General features: G+C 44.3%; 1 protein-coding gene across 1 annotated transcript in view; it reads left to right on the plus strand.

Moving 5' to 3' along the window:
* LOC138487325 (uncharacterized) overlaps positions 1-20,592 on the plus strand; it is a 2,513,852-nt gene that overhangs the window by 1,468,688 nt on the left and 1,024,572 nt on the right. The window contains exons 63-65 of the mRNA XM_069613924.1: positions 722-973; positions 6,981-7,223; positions 10,235-10,381. Coding sequence (XP_069470025.1) covers positions 722-973; positions 6,981-7,223; positions 10,235-10,381 — 642 coding nt within the window. The remainder of the gene's footprint in view (positions 1-721; positions 974-6,980; positions 7,224-10,234; positions 10,382-20,592) is intronic.

The following is a 20,592-nucleotide window of genomic DNA, read 5'->3' on the forward strand; positions in this document are numbered from 1 at the left end:
CACACTTCCTTCCTCCTGCAATGCCTTCTCACTCATGGACTCAGAAGGCCCTGCTTACCCGTGCCACCGTTGCATTGCGGCAGAGACTCATGATGCTTAAGTGTTCTTCTTTTCTTTGCCTTATGTTGAATTTGTATAATTTGTATGTTTTCTTAGATGATGCAACTTCTTCATATTGGCACACACAGCTGTTGTGCATCAGTGCTCTGGCATGCCCTGCAATTCTCAGAAACTTTGAACACTGATGATGCCTCAGAGAACAGGGGGACGCTGGTGGTGGAGTAGCCATACCGTACCCTATTATATTTTATGGTATTTGGACATGTATCAAGCATTAACGACCCAAAAGCTATTTAAGTGCTTATCCATTCATTGCGACAGAAACATGTAATCACAAATTGGGAATAAAATAGGCTTTTCCCTAGGAAGTGACCTAGTGACAAGTTGTGAACATCACACCGAGTTTGAAGACATTTTTTTTTAGAGATTTACAAAAGGTGTCATTGTTGTATATTCTTCGGTAGACATCTAATGTCAGCCGCTGTTTCTGTCTCTCTTCTCTCTCTCGATGGGCCACGTACATGTACGTGCCAATCACATCACACATTCCCATCTCTTGTTATGGAATGCAAACATGTAGCACTGCTGCTCGGTGAATGGAAATCGATTTCGTCCTAACGGTCACCATCGATCTTCCCTTTCTCCTTTTCTTCCATTGCAGTTGCAGCTGATCCTCAGTCAGTCCCAGCCGTTGTTTAGTAACATTATAGAAGATGAAGGCGGGTTGATCACAACATCATCCAGGCAGCAGGAGTTCAATTCTGTCAAGAGGCATGAGAAGGCTGGCAACCAGCTCCCCACTCTGGATGGCTACCAGCCAACGTTTGACATGAGCAGCGCGCAGAAGCTCCTGACAGAAGCCGTGCGAGAGTACAACAAAGCCAACCCCAGGATGAGCATCACTTTCTTTAAGGTTAGTTACACTTAGCCCAGTCGTTTTCTGTTTGTGCAGGGCTTTTATACGCGGAAAGCCTTAATAGATTAATACAACCAATTATATATAATACAGCCAAATACACCAGTTACAGGCAGAACAAATAACCATAGTTAAAATAAACTACTAACAATACAAACAATTACAGTCATTCACAGCACAAATACTTGCTAACATATCTGCAATAAGGAAAGGTTGTTGTTGGAATAAATTAAGGCTTCTTTAAAGTAAAAGTAGGAGGAGTATTCAGAATCAAGGTGTGCATTCATCTGGTAAGTCTTGCACAGCAATTGAGAATATCAGCTGACAACCAGCTGACAACAGTGGGTCAATTGTGTCTTCTCTATTCTGGATGTTTTACTTGCATCCAAACGACTTTAAGAACAGCACAAGTAGGAGATGTAAAAGGATGGCGACTCAGAGTACATGTCTGATATCGTTCAGTCCTTGCTTACTAAAAAATGGAATCAGACTTAGGTAAGGGTTTGAGTTCTTACTCGATGGTTCTCTTCAGGCTGAACTGAAAAGAAGCAATGATGAGCTTCGAAAGATGGTATACATAAAATCCAGGCCCAAACCATTGTTTTTTTTAAATGTATCTAGCTTAGACACTCAGGTTGATCACACTTAAATGTCACTTACATTGTGCAAAATGGTTATCCTAATACTAATGGATTCTTTCCTCCTACGGATTCCTCATCTATGATAAGATATCCCTATCACAGCACAGCTGTTCTCCAAAAAGATGTTTGCCACCAGGGGTCAGTATATATAGCAGCGTTCTGTTTGCTACTTGGGAACACGCTTGTTTAGCTGCTTTTCTTCATTACAGTGCAAGGCCTTGGGCTTCAAGCCATGTGTGGAATGCGGCCGGCAGATGTCGGCACCAGATTCGTCTCTATTGGTTGGGCGAGGAACAGATCACCCAGGATTGAGGGTCATGCCACACCATGCACCAGAAGGCTCTCCGGGAAAGGGCGGTGAAGATATTTACATTAGTCCACTAGGCGAAGGGTGAGGCTCTGCGGTCTCGGGTTGTGGTTGCACAGTGCGGATCGACGTTCAGAAGAGCAAGCGGTTCTGTGCAATGAAAAGTAAAAGAAGAAGAAGAAGCATCGTAAGAGGTCCTGCTCCCAGAGTGAGTTCTCATACCTACATTCGTCTTCCTCTTCAAACTCCTGGAGTCCACTGAGCGTCCAGCACAGGTACCTTTTCCAAACCAATCCTCCACGCCGGAGGAATGGGAAAACTTCGGCTGAGGATGTTGGAGATCTTCGCCAAGTTGCCGGCAGTGGTTCAGGGGATTGCGCCATCATTTTCAGCTATGCCGCTGCAGGGTCCGACCATGTTTGTTGCGACTGTCAGTGTGCACTCTTGGGACCCCTCCCGCATACCCAAGCGGTTGGGCCTGGACCAGCAGAGATGGAGGCCTCTCAGAGCTGCTAGGCCCCACCTTCCAGAGCGGTGGCCTCATTGCTGGCACCAACGTTGTCGTTGAGTGTCATCGGCACGTGCTGCATCGTGGACACACCGAACCCATGGGAATACGTCCCACTCCCTAGGGATGCCTATTATGTGACAATTGCGCAATATCTTTGAAGAGGAGGTCGACCAGGTCCCCTTTGGGCTTGAACCTATGGGTTCTAGGGAGGTGAGGGATATCCAAGAAAAATTCTACATGGAAGGTGAAGAGTTGCTGGGCCTGGCAGAGGACCTGCAGGGGGCAGTGGTTTTGACAACTCCCCAGAGATGGACATTTTGCCAGCTCCCACAACAGGAAACCTCAAGCCGCCTTCCAGCATGAGGAAGCACTGTCCCCCTCTGTCAGACCGAGCCTTTCTTTACTCTCATGCTTCACCTGAAAGCTTGTGTTTCAGGCTGCAATGGCTAGCCTGAAGACTTCTACCTTCCCTTTCCTTCACACGGGGAAGGGACAGTAATAGGTTCAACGCATAGGGCAAGAAGGTGTTTCCGCCGGGCAGTCTTGCACTGCAGGCCTTGAACACCTCTTGCGCCATGGCAAAGTTCCCCTTTGACTTTTGAATGGTGGTGGCCAATGCAGCTGAGTACGCCCTGGAGGGAGAGATGAGGGGCGGTTTCCTGTCCTTGGTCTCTGACGGAAGGAGGCGGCATGCCAAATGATGCAGTCAGGACTGGACATAATGGACTGTTTGAGCAGGTGCCACTCGTGGCTCTGGATGTAGGGTTTGCAGCCGACTTCCAGACCAGGCTGTTGGACATGCCTTTTCAAAGGCCAGAACCTTTTTGGAGCCAAGTTTGACGATGCCCTACAGAAGGTCTAGTCGTCTGAGGTAGCTGCTATGTCCTGGGGTCTAGCTGGGCAATAACCTTCCATATCCCCGTCATCTCCCCTTTCTTGCCTTTGTCCTGATGGGCCGTGGTCAGTCTGCCTGGGAAGAGAGCAAGGCAGGCGCTTCCTGAGAGGCATAGGAAGGGGTACTTAGTGAGGGGGTATTGCAGTGGCTTCTATCCCCTCCACACCCCAGGACACCAAGCCTCAGTGAGGGACCTCGCCATTCATCCCCAGTGGGGGGAGGCATTCCTTGTTCATCCAGGAATGGTCGAAGAGCACATCCAATGCATAGACCTTACAGGCCATGCAAAAGGGATACTGCCTTCCATTCCTTCAGCGGCTCCCAGACCAAATCCCTCTGGGCACCCTTTGTCTCCTGACCCCAGCCTACTGGAGGAGGTCCATCGGCTTCTGTTGAAAAGCAAGTTCCATGTTCAGAACGAGGGAAGGGGTGGTATTCCACTTAATTTCTGGTACCGATGAAGGATGGAAGCTTGCGCCCCATTGTTGATATGCAGCTGCTGAACTTGTTCCTATGGAAGGAAAAGGTCAAGAGGATTACTGTAGCCCAGATTCTGCAAGCCCCCGATCTGCAGGTCTGTTTGGTTTCCCTGGACCTTGAGAATGCCTATTTCCATGTACCGATTCATCGAAAGCACAGGAAGTAGGTTTGTGGTGGGTCAACACCATTACCAGTTCAAGGTCCTGCCATTCAGCCTTTCTTCGGCTCCCAGGCTTTTCACCAATCTGCTGGCAATGCTAGAGGCTCACCTCAGGAGAGAGGGCATTCATGTCTTTTCCAACCTGGACAACTCGTCTGATCTCACTCCATAGATTAAGTGTCAGGGCATCTACTCTGCACATGCACTCAGTTGCACAACCTGGGCTTTTCCCTGATCTTAAAAGAGTTTCAGGTTTTGCTGTCCCAGTCTCTCCGATTCATCCGCGCAGTCTTGGACACTTGCCTAGACAGGGCTTTCCCACCCGAGTAGCGAGTGGTGAACATCTTTTGGATGGTCATTTTTCTCCAATCCCAGGAGCAAGTCCCAGCCCGAGCTTTCCTGCGCCTTCTTGGCCTCATACACTACAGCATCCTAGTGATGCCGGAGGTGAGGCTGCACATGAGATTCCTTCAGTGGCTTTTCCTTTGCTAATGGTCGCCATTTCAGGGCCACATCTCAGACCTTTTACAGATCTCGAATCTTGTGGCTCCGGATCTCACGTGGTGGGCTGTGTGAGACAACTTGCTCAGAGGTGTGTTGTTTCGCCAACCTTGGCCTCAAGTGACGGTGGTCATGGACGCATCTCTGAGTGGTTGGATGCACACCTGTCAGACCTTACGTTGAGCAGACTGTGGTCTCCCACAGAGTCTTTGGAAAACATCAGCTTGCTGGAGCTGAGCGCAATCAGGCTAGCCCTGGTCACTTTCCTCCCCATGTGAAATGCAAGACTGTGCTGATCCGTAGTGACAGCACAGTAGCCATGCATTACCTCAAAATACTGGGTGGTGTGGGGTCCTTACCTCTGTGCAGAGAAGCAATGCAACTGTGGTTTTGGGCTGTGGAGAACAGCGTCTCCCTGATGGTTACACACCAGGCCGGACGAGAGAATGTCACAGTGGATACCTTGAGCAGACAGACTTCGGCCTCCCAGGAGTGGAAGTTCTGTCAGGAAGTTCTGGAGGAGATCTTCTCCTGTTGGGGAACTCCTCAAGGGGATCTCTTTGCTTCCAGTGACTACACAAAGTGTGAGTTGTTCTACTCCTGTTCCAGACTGGGCCTGGAGAACGTGGTATCTGGAGTTGCTGGGCATGCCCACCTGCCCTCCCTGGTGCCTTCCAAGGAGAGTCGACTTTCTCTGCCAATCAGAGGAGTGAGTTTGCCACCCAAACCATCATGCTTGGCTACTGAGAGGTTGAGGTACAATGAGTGGGACTTGTTGGACGACTTCCTCAATCTGCTCCTTTCAGCTCAGAGACCTGCTACCACATCCATTTATGCCTGCAGGTTGTGTATGTTTTTATTTTGGAGTCAAGAGAGGGACCGAGATCCTTTATCCTGTCCTTTATCCCTTGTGTTGGATTTTCTGCTATCTTAGGAACAGGCAGGCCTGCAGATTGGAACTGTAAAGGGTTACCTCACCACTATCTCAGTATTCAAGAGATCCCCGGAACAGGGCTCATTTTACAAAATCCCCACTGTTTTTCAGTTCTTGTGGGGTGTCCGTAACCAGTTTCCTTCCTGCCAGTTTATGGTTCTGGTGTGGGATTTAAATTTTGTTTTTAACATTTCTTATTGGGGCTCCATTTCAGCCTCTTCATTCCTGTTCTATTAGATTGCTGACCCTTAAGGTGATTTTCCCAAATGCCATCACTTCCGCGAGATGGGTGACTGAGCTCCATGCATTTTCTGTTTTACCTCCTTATTCGTTATTCCCAAATAGAAGGCAGCGTTGAGAATGAGACTCTCTTTTCTAGATCTCTAACCTGTGTCATGACATACTCTTTGAATAGTGGTTGGGACCTCCGTCAGTTTCCCTCAAGTTTCCAATCATCTTGTGCTGAAAGACAAGACTGTGCTCATCAAGCTTTTAGAGGTCAAGGTGGTGCTTTATGACTTGAAATCCTGCCTCCTGAGTACAAAGTGCCTATCTTATACACTGAAATCCTAACAAGATTTGGAGGGCAGCCACATGGTCTACTGCACTAGATTTATCTCTGGATATCAGGTCCAGAACCAAAACAGTTTTTCGGAGCCGCTCTTTGAAAGGTAGCTGTTTGAAGTTTAAATTGGGAATACATTGTCCCCATCTCATAGTGCATGTATGATTGAAAATAGTTTCCAAAAAGATAACAGTGTGAAGGGGATATATATGCTTACCTCCCCCTCCTTGCATCTTCACCCTAATCCCCATCCTGTCTCCCTCCTCCTTTCCCTTCCTCACCCCCTCCTTCTCTCGATTATCTTCACAGGCTAATTGTTCTACACACTGTTTTGTTGGCTTGGTTCATGTTTTGCAAATTGCTTCTACTGTTATAATCTTCTATGTATCTTGTTGTTCTAATATAAAGTGCTCTGGAGTAAAGTGCTATATAAACACAATAAATAAAAATACAAACAACACTCCCCATAATATTGAGGGCCGGGATTGTCACTCCCACCGCCTTTACTGAAATCCAGACATGGTAAATATGTTTTTTTTTAAAAAGTGCATGCAATGAACTTCAGCGAAACATGTTTGCTTATTTTATTACTCTGAAATGTTAACTCAAATGTGCACGATTCTTAGGGGTGAAAGTGCTCCACCCCTTATCGCATGATTGACATTTACTACACTGAACTGTCAGTTAAAGGTGTTCTCACTGAAGTATGCTTAATCATTTTCTTGAACTGATAGTAAGCCATACAGGGCACACATGGGGGAAAGAGGGAATGTGTACCCAATGCCTATGTTGCCATTTTTGTACATTCTGTGCGCCACTTCTGGTCGTGTCAATCAAGCTCAATACATCTGAAAAGTTGCTAACTTGAGGTACTCTGGCCTAACTGTGCCACAGTTTCTAGAAAGGAGTACCCTTCCCTTGAGCAGAATGTTGGTTTGGTCTCTTGCACCGCTGATAGTGTGGTACCTGTGGGTAGTGATGTCTCACGGTATTTATTTGTATTTTCTCAGAATACAGTCGAACATTTATGCCGTTTGACGCGGAACCTGTGGAGTCCTCATGAAAGTGCACATACAATGTTTTGTGGGGAAGGTTGCCCAAAATCTAGTGCCCTGCTAGTAAGGCTGGCAGCACACCTGTGTGGCTTCAGTGTGGCCCAAGTTGGCTTCCCTCCCACGGAAGAAAATGCGGCTTGGAAAGCGCAGCACTTCAAAACGCAGCTGGTGGATGGCTACATAAACGCGGGACTTAAGGTACAGTGGCCTGAGCATTTTTTCACTGATTACAAGTACAATGTCAGCATTTCTGATTTGACTTAAGGCCTCATTCTGAATATGGTAGTAAGTTACAACAGTGAAAAAAGGGATATTTTAAATACCTCCTCATTATAAAGTACCACCTGATTGTAAATTGTAATCACATGGGATGTTTACTGCATGGGGCTGTAAGAATGTACTGCCTAGGGTGAACAAACTATATCTACTCTATAAACTACTTTCCGTGTACCCCATGCAATGAATACAACACACATCTTAACTTGTCATATTTTAAAAAAGGAGGTATTTAAAAGACCACCAGTTTTTACCATTACTGCCATACTCACCAGGAAGCCTGCATAAATTACTATTGGCATTAAAGTCATGTACATGAGGCATACAGGTCATGCATGGCGTGTATCACTTTAAAGCCATCCTTTTTTTTATTCCAGCAGGGTGCATCGTAAATAACTGAAATAGTCGGGGGCCAAAAGTGAGTGGACCTGCCCCCATTGCTAAAGAGCCAAGGGGGCAGGCAGGAAGCAGTTGCCGCCTTCTCTCGCTCCATACTTGGTGCAAAGGTGAGGGTGGGGGGAACAAAAGACTGAAAAGCCCTCCTGCCACACCAATAAGGTCACTCCATTGCTCTCACGAAAGCCGAAGTCTGCCCCAGACAGGGCTGTAAGCCCCGGAGCAATCCGTGGTGAAGCTGATCTAGCACTTGTGCACCTTCCAAGCCGTCGTGTGGATCCCATGACAGTAGAAGCATGCTTTCCCGGCCATCTGTTGCACTGTGCACAGGTCTCAGGGGCCGCCGCACAACACGGCTCCTCCTTTGCATCTCTCCATAGGACGAATCAGAGATCCAATAGACTACAGCGCTTTGGGTATGGTTAGCCACTGATGTGGGACATATCGAGAGCTGGCACACACATGCACTCAAAGCTTATGGTTGAAATCCACATTAATGGATGAGTTTTACCTGATTTCTTTTATTGGGTATGTGCATGTTTAGCACATTTGTTTGCATGACTCATAGCTTGTTATTGAAGACTTTTTCAGCGGAAGGTGGTGCCATACTGTGCATTAACTTTCTCTGCATCACTTACCCATAAATCAGATCTGATGTGTAAAATGGACCCATGGCCCTTAGAGTTGTAATGAAGAATATTGCATTTGTTTAGGCATTGCATTTGATCGGTATGGTTTCCCTGTGGATGTTTGTTAAAGTGCTGTGAATCCTCCCAGTCTCACCATTCTTAAGGCGACGCGTGTGCTTGAGAACAGTGACAAGATGTACTGTCGAATTAACACGAGTCCGCATGGGAACATAAGAACCTTTTAATGACTTGAACATGAATCAAAGGAATGCACCTGATTAAATGTCTCCTTTGATGTACTGCGCACATTAACCGGAGGATAACGATTGGAGTTGTAATGAAAGTGAAATGTTAAATCTGATGGCAGTTCAGGCCCCGGGTTTTTCATCAATTTCTCCTGAGGCACGGGCTCCTTGTTTTCATTTGTTGCCTTTCATGCCATTGCCTACACTTACAAATGAGCTAACATTTCAGGAAATATGGACAGATCACCCACCCATTCGCACCCAGAGAAGGGCGCTCAGTCGATCAGGTGGCTTTAAGAGCGGGTGAGAATGCACTATCACCTGCTCTTTTCAGTCACCCGAGACCCTTCCCCGGGTAACGCCAAATTAATTTTGGGGAGGCAACAGGGAACCTCTCCCTGTTGCCTCCCCACCCTCCGAAAACAAAACACACCCCTTCCTCGCCCCCTTCCTCCCTTCCCACTTAACTGCTGGACCAGAACTGTGTGCTCCGGTCCCGGCGCTCCTCCCACCAGCAGCCGCCATAGACATTTCTGTGGCAGCGTGCATATTTTTTTTCTTTTTTTCTCCTCAGGAGGTTGGTGTCGCGCAATACGCGTAGCCGTTCTCCCAGAAAAAATAAAACATGTGCACCCCAGGTGAATCCTGGGGTGCAAATGGCTATCACCCCATTGTGAGGACAACAGTTCTTGCCGAGGTCCTCACTTAGCTATGGCAGCCATCTTACTTGTAGCTCTAGCAACACCTAGTGGAGCAAAAACTATTTGTATGAATAGGGATGCTGGCAAAATATGCTAATTTACAACTGCCTTAGTAATGTGTCATTATTCTTGACTTGTGTGTGTTTGAGGCATTTGATTTTTTTAAATGTGACCATTCTGTGTGTTCCTTATTTGCAATTAGTTGCCTCTGCTGTCGGTTTGATGGGAAGGCAGGTGGCAGGAGCTTGACAGAGCATGCGTCACTCCATTTCTTTTGCTTGACGTGTGTTGTGTGTGAAGTACTTTGGTGATGTTTGTTACTTGCAAAGATGTCAACTTTATTATGTCCTTCAGTCATAACATGACATCAATTGGGGAAAAGCCAAATGACAGATTAAACAGTGTTGTGAATATCAGTTAGAAGTAATGTACAAGGGTTCTTCTTGGGGCATATGGGTTTTGGGACGTTGTCCAACAGTAAACAAAGTATCCAGAGCTAAATTTGAATTTAAAAGTTGGAAAACACAAATGTCTGAAAGCCAAAAGTAAGAACACTTTGCAACATGTTTCAGCAAAACAAACAACCAGGAATCATAATCAAGAGGGATAGTGGGAGAACGGGAGCATAGCAGAGCCTTATTTTTAATATTGAAACAATTGGAAAAGGGAGGTAGGGCATATGGTTGTGGGCAAATGAGTAAGAGGGTGAGGGTATTGGGTAGATGTGTAGGAAGGCATGAGTGCACAGTGGGGACATCAATTGAAGGATCGTAGGGAGGAGGGGACGGTTGGCTGTCAGGTGAGCAACATCCACGTTATAAATGAATTTCACCAATAAAGACAATATTTTGAAACTTATATTTTCAGAGTTAAAATGAAAAATCCAAGTATCTATGCATTTGGCTGGTCTAGATTGCATATAAAGATTGTTACTGATGTTTGGTTTTGCCAATCTCCACCAGGGCCAACGCACCATTTTCCTGCTTACCGAAGATGAAGCAGATGAGACCGCCTTGGTGTACATGTCCGATTTCGTTGTCTCTGGATCAGTATCATATCTCTTTACGTCTGAACAGCAAGCAACCATTGCAAACGCCATGCGCAGTGAGGTAAGTGGTTTTGGCGCGTTCATAACTCATCCTCAGATTTCTACTAACCATGTGCGTACTTTGCCTGTGGAGGAACTAGTGATGTCTGGTGCATATAATAAAAAATGTGAGCATCCTTTTATCTTAACATAACCATAAATGGGTGTGTTCCTTGTTCAAGTTCTTACACATCCTTGATAGGCTGATTAATTAAGCAACGTTCTCTAAGGAGGAGGTTACTCCAGAAAGTTATTGACCAGGGGTCGAGGTCAATTACTATGTGTGGGTGTGTCTCCCTGAAGAATACTGATATTACGACTCTAAGAATTTGATTTTTTATTTATATCTCAATTACACTGCAACAAAAAAAAACAGTTTGGACACAGGAAGGTGTTGTTGGGTCTCCCAAAACTGGTGTTATTAAAAATCAGAAACCAATCATCTTTGCACTAGGAAGTGCTACTATTAATGTTGTTAAATGTTTTACTAACACATGTCTTGTTGTCTCAGGCAGCTGAAACCAATTTGCATACCCATTCAGTTGTTGAAATGGTTTCATGAAGGTTGACCAATGTCGCACATTGGCAAATGTGCATGATTTCTCTGTGGTCTATGTTAAAGGATTCATCTGCAATATTGACAGGGACATCTTTCTGCAACAGTGGTATTTACGGCAACACTCTTTGGTTTGTGAAAGGAGAGTGATAGTTACTACTTCTTGCAGATTCTTATCTCTCTGGTAGTTACTATGAGAAACCTGAAGGTGTCTCACCCGCTAGTCCCCAGGGATCTCTCATCCAGGTGGCCAGGACACGGCCATCGCTATTGGAACCAGTTCCTGGGGGTGGACCAGTGCGGGAGGGTCACCTGGATGAGGGATCTTTGGGGAGTGCAAGAGGGATACCGAAGGGTGAGATGTGGTATCCCCTTCCCTGGAACACCTTTTCCCTATCCTACCAAATAGAATACCTAGAAGCTCAACCCCCCCATGAACACTTTCTCACGGACAGTTCATCGTAAGCGACAAACGGACTAACACCAGGGCCGTATACCTGACATGTCCCAACACCATGGTCAGGCAAGGTCAGACATTTACTGATCATTACAAACACCTGACTCCCATCACACCTCCCCACACAGATAAAAGGCAGAGCACGATGTCAGGTTTCCTTCCCTTATTTGTCAGGTTTCCTTCCCTTATTCAAGTTTCCTTTTCATTATTTCTCTTTATTTATCCTTTTCAGATTAGCTTTGTGTGGGTGGGAAGTTTTCCATTATAGTTGGTTTGGCCTTAACTTGCTGATTCAGAATCCTGGTTCTGACCCAAGACAAGATGGAGCCTCACAGTGACAGCTCTGATTGGTTAGAAGACAATGCTGAACAACAATGAACATTCTAAACTGTCACTCTGTGCCTTTCATCATCAAAACCCCATCTGAGAGGACGTGTTTAGTGGCTGCTCCTGCTTTAGTCTTAGGCCTGGTGGATTTTATCCTTCAGACATCAGCAGTTGAGCGGCTACTTTCTTGGGGGTTACAGGAGAAGTCATCAGCTGGCAGGAATTCGTTTTTGAAGACAGGAAAAGCAGGAAATCCTTATGAATTCGCTCAGGAGATAAGTGACTTTATTTTTACTGTAACTCTGTTCATCATAATAACATTCTCCTTGAAAATTCGTGAAAAGTTGTGTTTCTACTAAAACTATTGAACTCCAGGAGTGCGCGTGTGTTTCCAGTGCGTTGTTCCATAGCGTGAGAATTTGACTGTCGCGTGCGAATTCAAGTGCGCGTGTGCTTTCTAGCGTGGGTGTTCCGAGCGCGAGTAGATGTTGGTCTCGTGCAATTTTAAATGCGCGTGTATTTTATAGCGCGGGTGATCCTTAGCGCGAGAAGCTATACGCCGCGTGAGAACTAAAGAGCGCGTGCGATTTCATAGCGCGGGTGATCCTTAGCGCGAGAAACTTTGCGCCGCGTGAGAACTAAAGAGCGCGTGCGAGTTCATAGCGTGGGTGATCCTTAGCGCGAGAAACTATATGCCGCGTGAGAACTAAAGAGCGCGTGTGATTTCTAGCGCGGGTGTTCAGAGCGCGAGAATCTGTTTGTCGCGTGCGATGTAAGTGCGCGTGTATTTCCAGCGCGAGTGATTTTGCGCGTGAGAATCAATTCGCCGCGTTTGAACTCAAGAGCGCGGGTGTTTTTATTTCGCGTGTTTCGCAGGAGAACATTATTGCGCGTGTGGATTATTGCGCGTGTGGATTATTGCGCGTGTGGATTTTTTTGCACGTGTGGATTATTTTGATCGCGCGTCTTCATTCGTTTGCGCGTGTTCTTCAACCAGGAAGATTTTGTGAAGTTCATCGTTAATCTGAATGGAAATAACCTGCGTGTGCATTTAGCACATGTTTTTTCTTCAAGGATTCAAAAACTCAATACAATTATAAATAGTTTGAAAAGTTTGAAAGAACAATAAAGAATATTTTAAAGACAATCTAACTGAACATTCAGAGCTTTTTGGAAAAAAGACAATGAACTAAGACTTCCAGTTTTGCCTAAAGTAAGAAGTTGCTGTGAATTTCAAGTGTCTCAAGTAAGAGAGATTTTCAGCTTCTTTATCAGCTTCTCTAAGAAATTTCAAGAGAAGAACCAGGTATGATTCTTAATTATTAGTTAAGGATTGATGTCTTTCCATTCATAAGGTTAAGTAAGTGAATTAAGGAAGTGTATCTGCTATTCTTTTATCCTCTGCAGGTTCAGCTCTGGTTGGCCTTGACGCAGTCTGCCTGGTGTTGTTTTGTTATCCCATTTCCCCCTTTCCCTTTGGGGTGTAGTTTACAGAGCTGAATTGAAATCTAGTTCTGGGAAATACATCTCAGGGGGATTGTCGGGGGTTCAGCAGCTTCTGCGGATGCAGGACCTCTCAGCCTGACACACGAAAGCACACTCTCAGTGAGGAAAAGCACACGAAGAAGCAGCAGTTCCAAGATGGCAGTTTAACACAAGAAAAAAGGAAACGAGACCGGAGAGGGTTGCAAGGAGGGAGCCTTTGACCTCTAGAAACCGTTATATTCACAAGCCTTGGAAATGGAGAAGACTGAGACCGGGAACTTAAGCTGAACAATCCTACACTGTGCATCAAAGGTATCCGGGCACCCCTGTGTCGATAGCTCAGGCCGGGAGGAGCGAATGCCACTGTGGTACTGTCCTTCACTCCTGCAAGAAAGCCACGCAAGTAAAAGCAGCACAGCCGGTGATTCGGAGAAACTGATACAAAATCAGCTTGTGTATGAACCAAGGTTGCAAGCGGCAACATTGTATGAAGAAATCCACAAAGGACAGTGTTTGAAGCGCATGCAAGGAGAGGCGCGAACAAGTGGAAACTAAAGGAAACTAAAGGAGTGAATGTACTTTGAAAAAGCCAAATAAAATAGTGTGTACAGAGTGGTCTGGCGCCACGTGGGTGCTCATTCGAATGACTCTGTTAAGGATCCAACTGAATGGAAACTGCACTGTAGAAAAGAAACTTTGTATCAAAGTGGTCCTGCGACGGGTCAAGAAAAACCCAGTGTACATTCAAAAGTCTTCAATAAGTATAAAGTGAACTTCAATTGGTCAGAGTGTAGCTGAGGGAGACTAATTGAAGGTGGAAAAGGGATCTGAGCTGGCTGAGGGGGATCTGTGGTGAACCTTGAGTCACCCAAAAAGGAATGTTGTTGGAACCTTAAAATAAAGGGATCTGAGCCTGGAAGAGAAGGATACACCTTAATAGAAAAGGGATCCGAACCCGTAAGAGGGGATCCACCATAATAAAAAAGGGATCTGAGCTCAGCTGGGGAGGATGCAGGGAGAGACACCCGAATCATATCATTGTAAGTAGAAAATAACTTTCTGTTGTTTTTGTTTTGTGCATCAGGCCCTCTGAGTCAAGAGACAGTGATGAGAAAAGAGACATGAGCACACAAGGCCCTGATCATGGAATTGGAACTGTATCCTCATGTCAAGGAAGCCAGAGTGTGTGCTTGGCTCCAGGGTACCACCTTGCCCCGTGCTAAAAACGTGGGGCAGGGAGCTGAACAGCCTGAACATCCTGACTTATCATTTTGTAAACACTTCTTTCGTTTGCCTGGACATTCCCCCAGACTGTTTGTAAATTAGCAGTAAAGATTGGCAATAGGTTTATTTAGTATAGGCCCTTTTATTTTGATGAGACTCTACTAGGACTGCATTATTATTATTAGATGGTTGTAGCTTGCTCCCATCTGTAGATTTAGGTTTAGATAGGTGTTTCTCACTCCCCTTGTGAAAGTTCAATAAACACCCTTGAACTTGGTCACTTGTGTCCGTCTTACTTCGATACCATGCTTTCCTGACATTACTGACCAGCTGTCAACCAATCATTGACATTACTTACATTGTTACAAGACTATCGATAAGTCTTTGCATCTGTGTAACACTAATGTTTTAAAAGTATTGATTTTTTTTACAAACAAACAAACAAATACATTTCAACATGGAGTAAAGTATAAAGATAAAGCAAAGGAAAAACTCAGAGTCTGAGGGAAGTATCCTACCCTTTTTGTAAAAAAAAAGTACTTTAAGTATGTGGGCCTGATTTACAAAAGCATTTTACAATGGCTCAATCCCATTGAAAAATGCTTTATAAATTGTGGCTATATGACTTCCTTTTCCACTGCTGCAGCCGTTTTCCAGTGAAGGCTGGTAGGACATTGCTGCCACCATACGTAGCAGCAGAGTCCACCAACCTGGCATTTAAATGCTTACAAATGTTCTAATACCACTGATGGAAAGGGCCCGAGCAATCTCGGCACAGATAGAAAGATATGGATCCATCCAACGCACGTGCATTATTTAGACACTGCACAGCTATCTGATCATTTGCATTGTAAACATTATTCATGAATTTGTTAACACCATTGAAAGGTTTACATGAGCTAAATCTCAAAAATCCTGTGAATTAAGAAAGTGTCACCTCTTCCTTCACAAGCTAGAAACAAGGTATTACTAGAATATTTAAACAATAACACTGGATGTTCTGTCTCATGACAAAATGTTGTAATGTTGCTTCCAACGGTGGGCTGATGTCACATCTTGCCAAAAAGACTTGGAGCAGGTTTATACAATTGGCAATGCTACAGTTCTGCATATTGTTAACAACACAATTGGTGAAAAGGAACATATTTAGGATTGCTAAACACTTTAAGGTGTGTCATTAAGAGGAGAGTACCGTGGTGGCCACGTTGCTGACCTTGGTATCTAAGACTGCAATTGTAACCCAGCTTCAAGTCTCGAGTGCAAACTCAAGTGATTTCGGATAAGTCCCCTGATCTTCCTGGGCCCCAAATTGAAAAAAAAGTGTCATCTATATTAAGTATCCAACATAAAACCATCTGTACAGTGTGCCGTTCCTCCCAATAACCTATTCCGCCTCTACCATTACATCCCAGTTTCTGTAATTTGTTTTCAGTCTGATTTCAAATATTATAAAGCACAGCACCTCATATGGCTCTGTCATATTTTCGCTTTTTGGTGGTCGCCTACCAAAAAGACTGATCCTTTCCGGACAATTTTCGGCAGCCCGGAAAAATAACACATTCTGTTGCCCCCCACCCTTGCTGGTGGGATGTCTGTGAAATCAGGGGTGTTTCACCCCCCCAGGACCACCTCCTCAGCTGCCGTCACCTCCCTCCCCACCCAAGCATACCCCTACCCCAATAAACACACAAACACGCAACACACAGACACACATAAAGACACTCATAAACTCTTAGCTGTTCTCCCGCGACAGCTCTTCCTGGTCCTGCATCCTCCACGCGCACTTGTGTGCGATACGGGCATGACAGTTCGATTTAGAAAGACTGCTCTGTGTGGTCACAGACTGGTCTTTCTAAACAGTCTTTTTTCTATCCAAACAATAGAATAAGACATTTTAACTTAATATCCCTCATGTTGGAGATGGACCGATTCCAGTAAATGGTCTCTTTTAAAGTGTCGCCTTGAGGCAAAAGCATTCAAATACATGTCTAGTATGTGCTGATCACCTACAGAATATACACTCTTTTCTGAACTTTTAGTGTCTTTGAAACCAATTCGAAGACTTACCCACCTACACACATAAATCCCATACATCCTTTGATTAATGCCCCTAACGTCATGTTCTTGCTCTTGCAATGACATGATTTCATGTTTTTAGTTCAGTTTGTCCTCCTTTTCCACTCTTAACGGCTTCGAGTGCCAAATGATCTCCATCCCCAAAGTAAAGTCGGGTAAAGACCACAGTCAGCTCCCTAATCCATAACTGCAGAAGGATACAGATGTTTAGATGGAAGGGCACATCTGGAGTTAGTCTACTAATTAGACAAATCCTAAAGAAGGAACATTATTTTACATATGACTGCTCAAACCATTAAAATTGAAACAAAATAGCAATGCTAACAAAAATAAAGAGTAGGATAGGTCATTTCTGTCAACAAATCAGATATTCCTCAGCACTAACCATTAGTCAAGTAGTAATGCATTTTGGGTATGTAAATTGGATCAATAGGATGCATTCATGCTCCACATAAGATCCCCTTTCTCTATTGTATACATAGTTTAATCTACCCAAGACAGACAGCTATCAAGAATGCAAACAGCTGCATTTTCATTTCACCATTGATAGGTAAGATTTTCATATTAATGATAAAACTTCCTGACCTGGGTCAACCCCAAACTCTCCAAAATGTCTTTTAGACGTTATCCTCTTTGACAACTTTATGGCAATAGGTTCCTATTGTTGCTGGGTTGCCCTGGGGGTTCCCCTTGTAAACTTTCTCTGCCTAAACGTATGAGTTCCCAAGGGTAGAAAGGATATTTGGATCCCTTTTACATTTTACTTGGTGAGACCAGCAAACGCCCCCCCCCCCACCTTATGAGGAGTGCTGGGGAGATACAGAGTATCCCCTTTATGATTTTAAAAGTGTTTTTTTTAAAAATTAAGTTTAAAGTGCAAAGTGGTTAATTAAAACCTTATACACTATATTGAATAACATTAAAAACAATAAGATCATGATAAGAAACAGAATAACACAGCATACATCCAATAGAACAAAATGAGGCCTACAAAATGGTGATATCATATCTGACATTTATGTTACAAGGACAAATTTACCTTTAATGGGTGGTGCACAGAGGCATTGCTGGGGGGGGGGGGCTGAGGCGGCTATAGCTCCAGGTCTTTTAGTTGTAGCCCCGGATCGAAGCTCAGGGACTACAACCAAAAGGCTGTAGCTAGCCCCAAATCCCGCCAGTCCTGACATTAGCTTAGCCCCTGAGCTTCTCCAGACCTAGCAACACCCCTGGCTTGTGGCAGTTAACCTTTTAATTAATTTGGTGCACCTTTACAGCGGGATGTTTCAACAGCCCCAGTAAAGGCACACATGGGTGCCCATTTTACCAAAATGACCCATGTCTTCCTTTTCCGCCATTTTAGCATTTCTTGTCATTTCCTGTTCCTTCCCCTGACATCCAGGGCAGGAAATTCATTTTTGTGATTTTTATCTTCGGCAAAGTCAGGAAACGAGGGAGGAGTCCAAAACTATGCAGCCCTTTTTCTTCCAGCCTGATTGCGAGAATCCAGGTAAAACAGGAAGGCTGGCTGTCCTGAAAGGATTGCCAACCCCCAAGTTTGAATGTTGCTAGGCTGTTTGATTGGCTGGGTTCTTGCATAAAAGTCTGATCCTGGAAGAGGTAGTCGACCACTGGAACCAAAACCGAAGAGGAAGATGAAGAATTCACAGCTGTAACGATTTTAAGAGCCTGTGGTGTAACCGCTGCCTGCTGTAGACCTTCCTTCCAATCAACTTGGGGACTCTCTACCGATGACTTCGACCCAGAGCCTAGTGCGACCCACTAGACTCAAGAAGACCTACATTTTGGCCCATTCCATGCTGTGATGTAACCTTGCGGGACTGCAATACCTCAATACCCTGGGACCCCAAGCCATTGTGCGGTAAATGATCTTCAGAATTTTGAATCTTGCTGAACCTTTGTGGGCATCCTGCTGGATCATTAGAGACATGATCCCAGTGCAAAAAGTCCCCTCCCCAAAGTGCTGTTTCTTGCAAACGATGAGAATCCAACTGGCGATATTCTGTCTTCTGTGATCCTGAAAAAGGTGCCAAATCCACAGAGCCACATACAGCCACAAGGAAAACCTTGCCTACAGCATCCATGTGATCTTTGCTGCAAAAGTCCTTCCAGTGTCCGGTCTTCTGTCTTCTTGATGAAGGAATTCAATGAACAGGTTTTTGGCTACAGATCCTGTAGTCCTCCTCCTGCAAAGTCTCCTTCTGTGCTGAGGTACTGTGCTGGCTTGGGCATTTACTTACCTGATGTGTCATGCGATTCCTGTGTAGTTTTGGGGTGTTTTCTGTGATTGGGAGCCCCTGATGGATTCCTTGGATTTGCTTGTTCTAACAGTCTTTCTTAGGAACTCTGACTTTTGCTACTTAAGAACCTATCCTGACCTGCCTGTTGGACACTAGACCCTAGTGACAACCCTTCTGCCAGTGAGAACACTCATGCTCCAAGAATAAGGGAAAGACTTCTAAGGATTGGGTCTTTTGCCTAGAAAAGAGAGTACATGTTTAAAGGTTACTTACTTGCAAAAGAAGTTGGTTGGTAACTGTAACTCTGAGAGTGAACAGTTACAAATGTTATTACTTACATTAGAATTATTCAGCCGTTCTGAAAAGTTTATGTGAGGTTATTACTTACCTTAGAAATGTTCAACCATTCTGAAAAGTATATGTAAGGTTATTTTACTGAACTTAGTAATGTTTTGCCATTCTGAAAAGTATATGTAACATATTTCTTTCCTTAGAAACTGTTTTGCCATTTTAATAGAAAGTAGATGTAAGGGTATTTTACTCACCTGTAAATTGGCTGTCCCTCTTTCCCAAAGGTAATGCTGTTGGCTTCACTATTTCTTTCTGGGAATAAATGTATACGTTTCCCAACTGGGTTTTGCTTCATGTGACTTGCTGTTAACCTATCCAGAATACGCCTGCATTAGATTTTAACTACCTAGAATAACTTTGAGCCATTCATAAAGTGTAACACTGGGGTTTGCTTTCCCTAGTCTGTTTTAGACGGACACAAACACAGTCTGAGGTTTATACCTGCCTTTAAGTTGCTGATAGCTCCTTTAAAAAGTGTATACGTTTTACTTACCTTTTGTTAGCTGTGTGCCTTCCAAAAATAAGTTAACAAGTTATTGCTTTCCTTAGTCTGTGCACTGAAAAGAAGCTATAATGGAAGATTAAACAAAAGGGTTTACTTACCTTAAATATAACTGTGTTATCCCAAAAGAAGTTATAGGTTTTTACTGTTCCTAGAATATGTGTGTCAGTATTCTGCAAAGTATATTGTCCAGTTGATATTACTATGTGATTTCTTGCTAAGCATCACGCTACAACTGCTCGGGTCTGCTACCTTTATATTCCTGAAAGTAATCTAAAAAGTAACTATTGGTTTGACTTCCCTAGAACTCCTGTTAGGTTTTCCAAATTAGGTTATATGCTTTGGTCTTTGTACCTTCAAGCACAGTGTTGTGCTTTTCTATAATGTGTTTATATGATCTGTGATAGTAAGAGTTATCTGGGCCTACTTGTATCTAAATAAACAATTTACTTTTTACAATACCTAGCGTTTCAGTGTTTCTTTGGACCATTTGTATTACAATGTCTTTGTACTGATTCTTTGTACTGTACTGATTCTACAGCCCTCTCTACCTCCTACGATGAGCCTGGGTGCCCTGTCTATGCTACCCTGAGCTCAGGTGGTACAGCTTTATACTTAGACTGGAGTCTTGTACTACCTCAACTGAATGGTTTTACTAAGCCCTTAATTGGACTTCAGAAAAACTGTCCTAACAACCCTCAATGGGGCTCATCAGTATAATGCCGTCAAACTCCATCAATGTTATGATCAGTTGAAGATAAGTATGAAAAAAACCTCTGTCTGAAATGTGAGAGTAGAATTGGCTATTTCAGCTAACATGCTACACATGTCACTATGCCATCCAGTAGCCATCCTTGAAATGTCACCTGCTGATCAGAACCCCTGATCAATGCATTGTGGGTATGCAAATTGCATAGAAATGCACGCATCTTTGCTCCATATAAGATAAAGTAGGTCGTAATGTGAACCAAATTGTCCTTCAAATAATGCAGAACTA

Source organism: Ambystoma mexicanum, chromosome 9 (assembly GCF_040938575.1).
Source record: "Ambystoma mexicanum isolate Mex_15411 chromosome 9, UKY_AmexF1_1, whole genome shotgun sequence".
NCBI classification, from domain to species: domain Eukaryota; kingdom Metazoa; phylum Chordata; class Amphibia; order Caudata; family Ambystomatidae; genus Ambystoma; species Ambystoma mexicanum.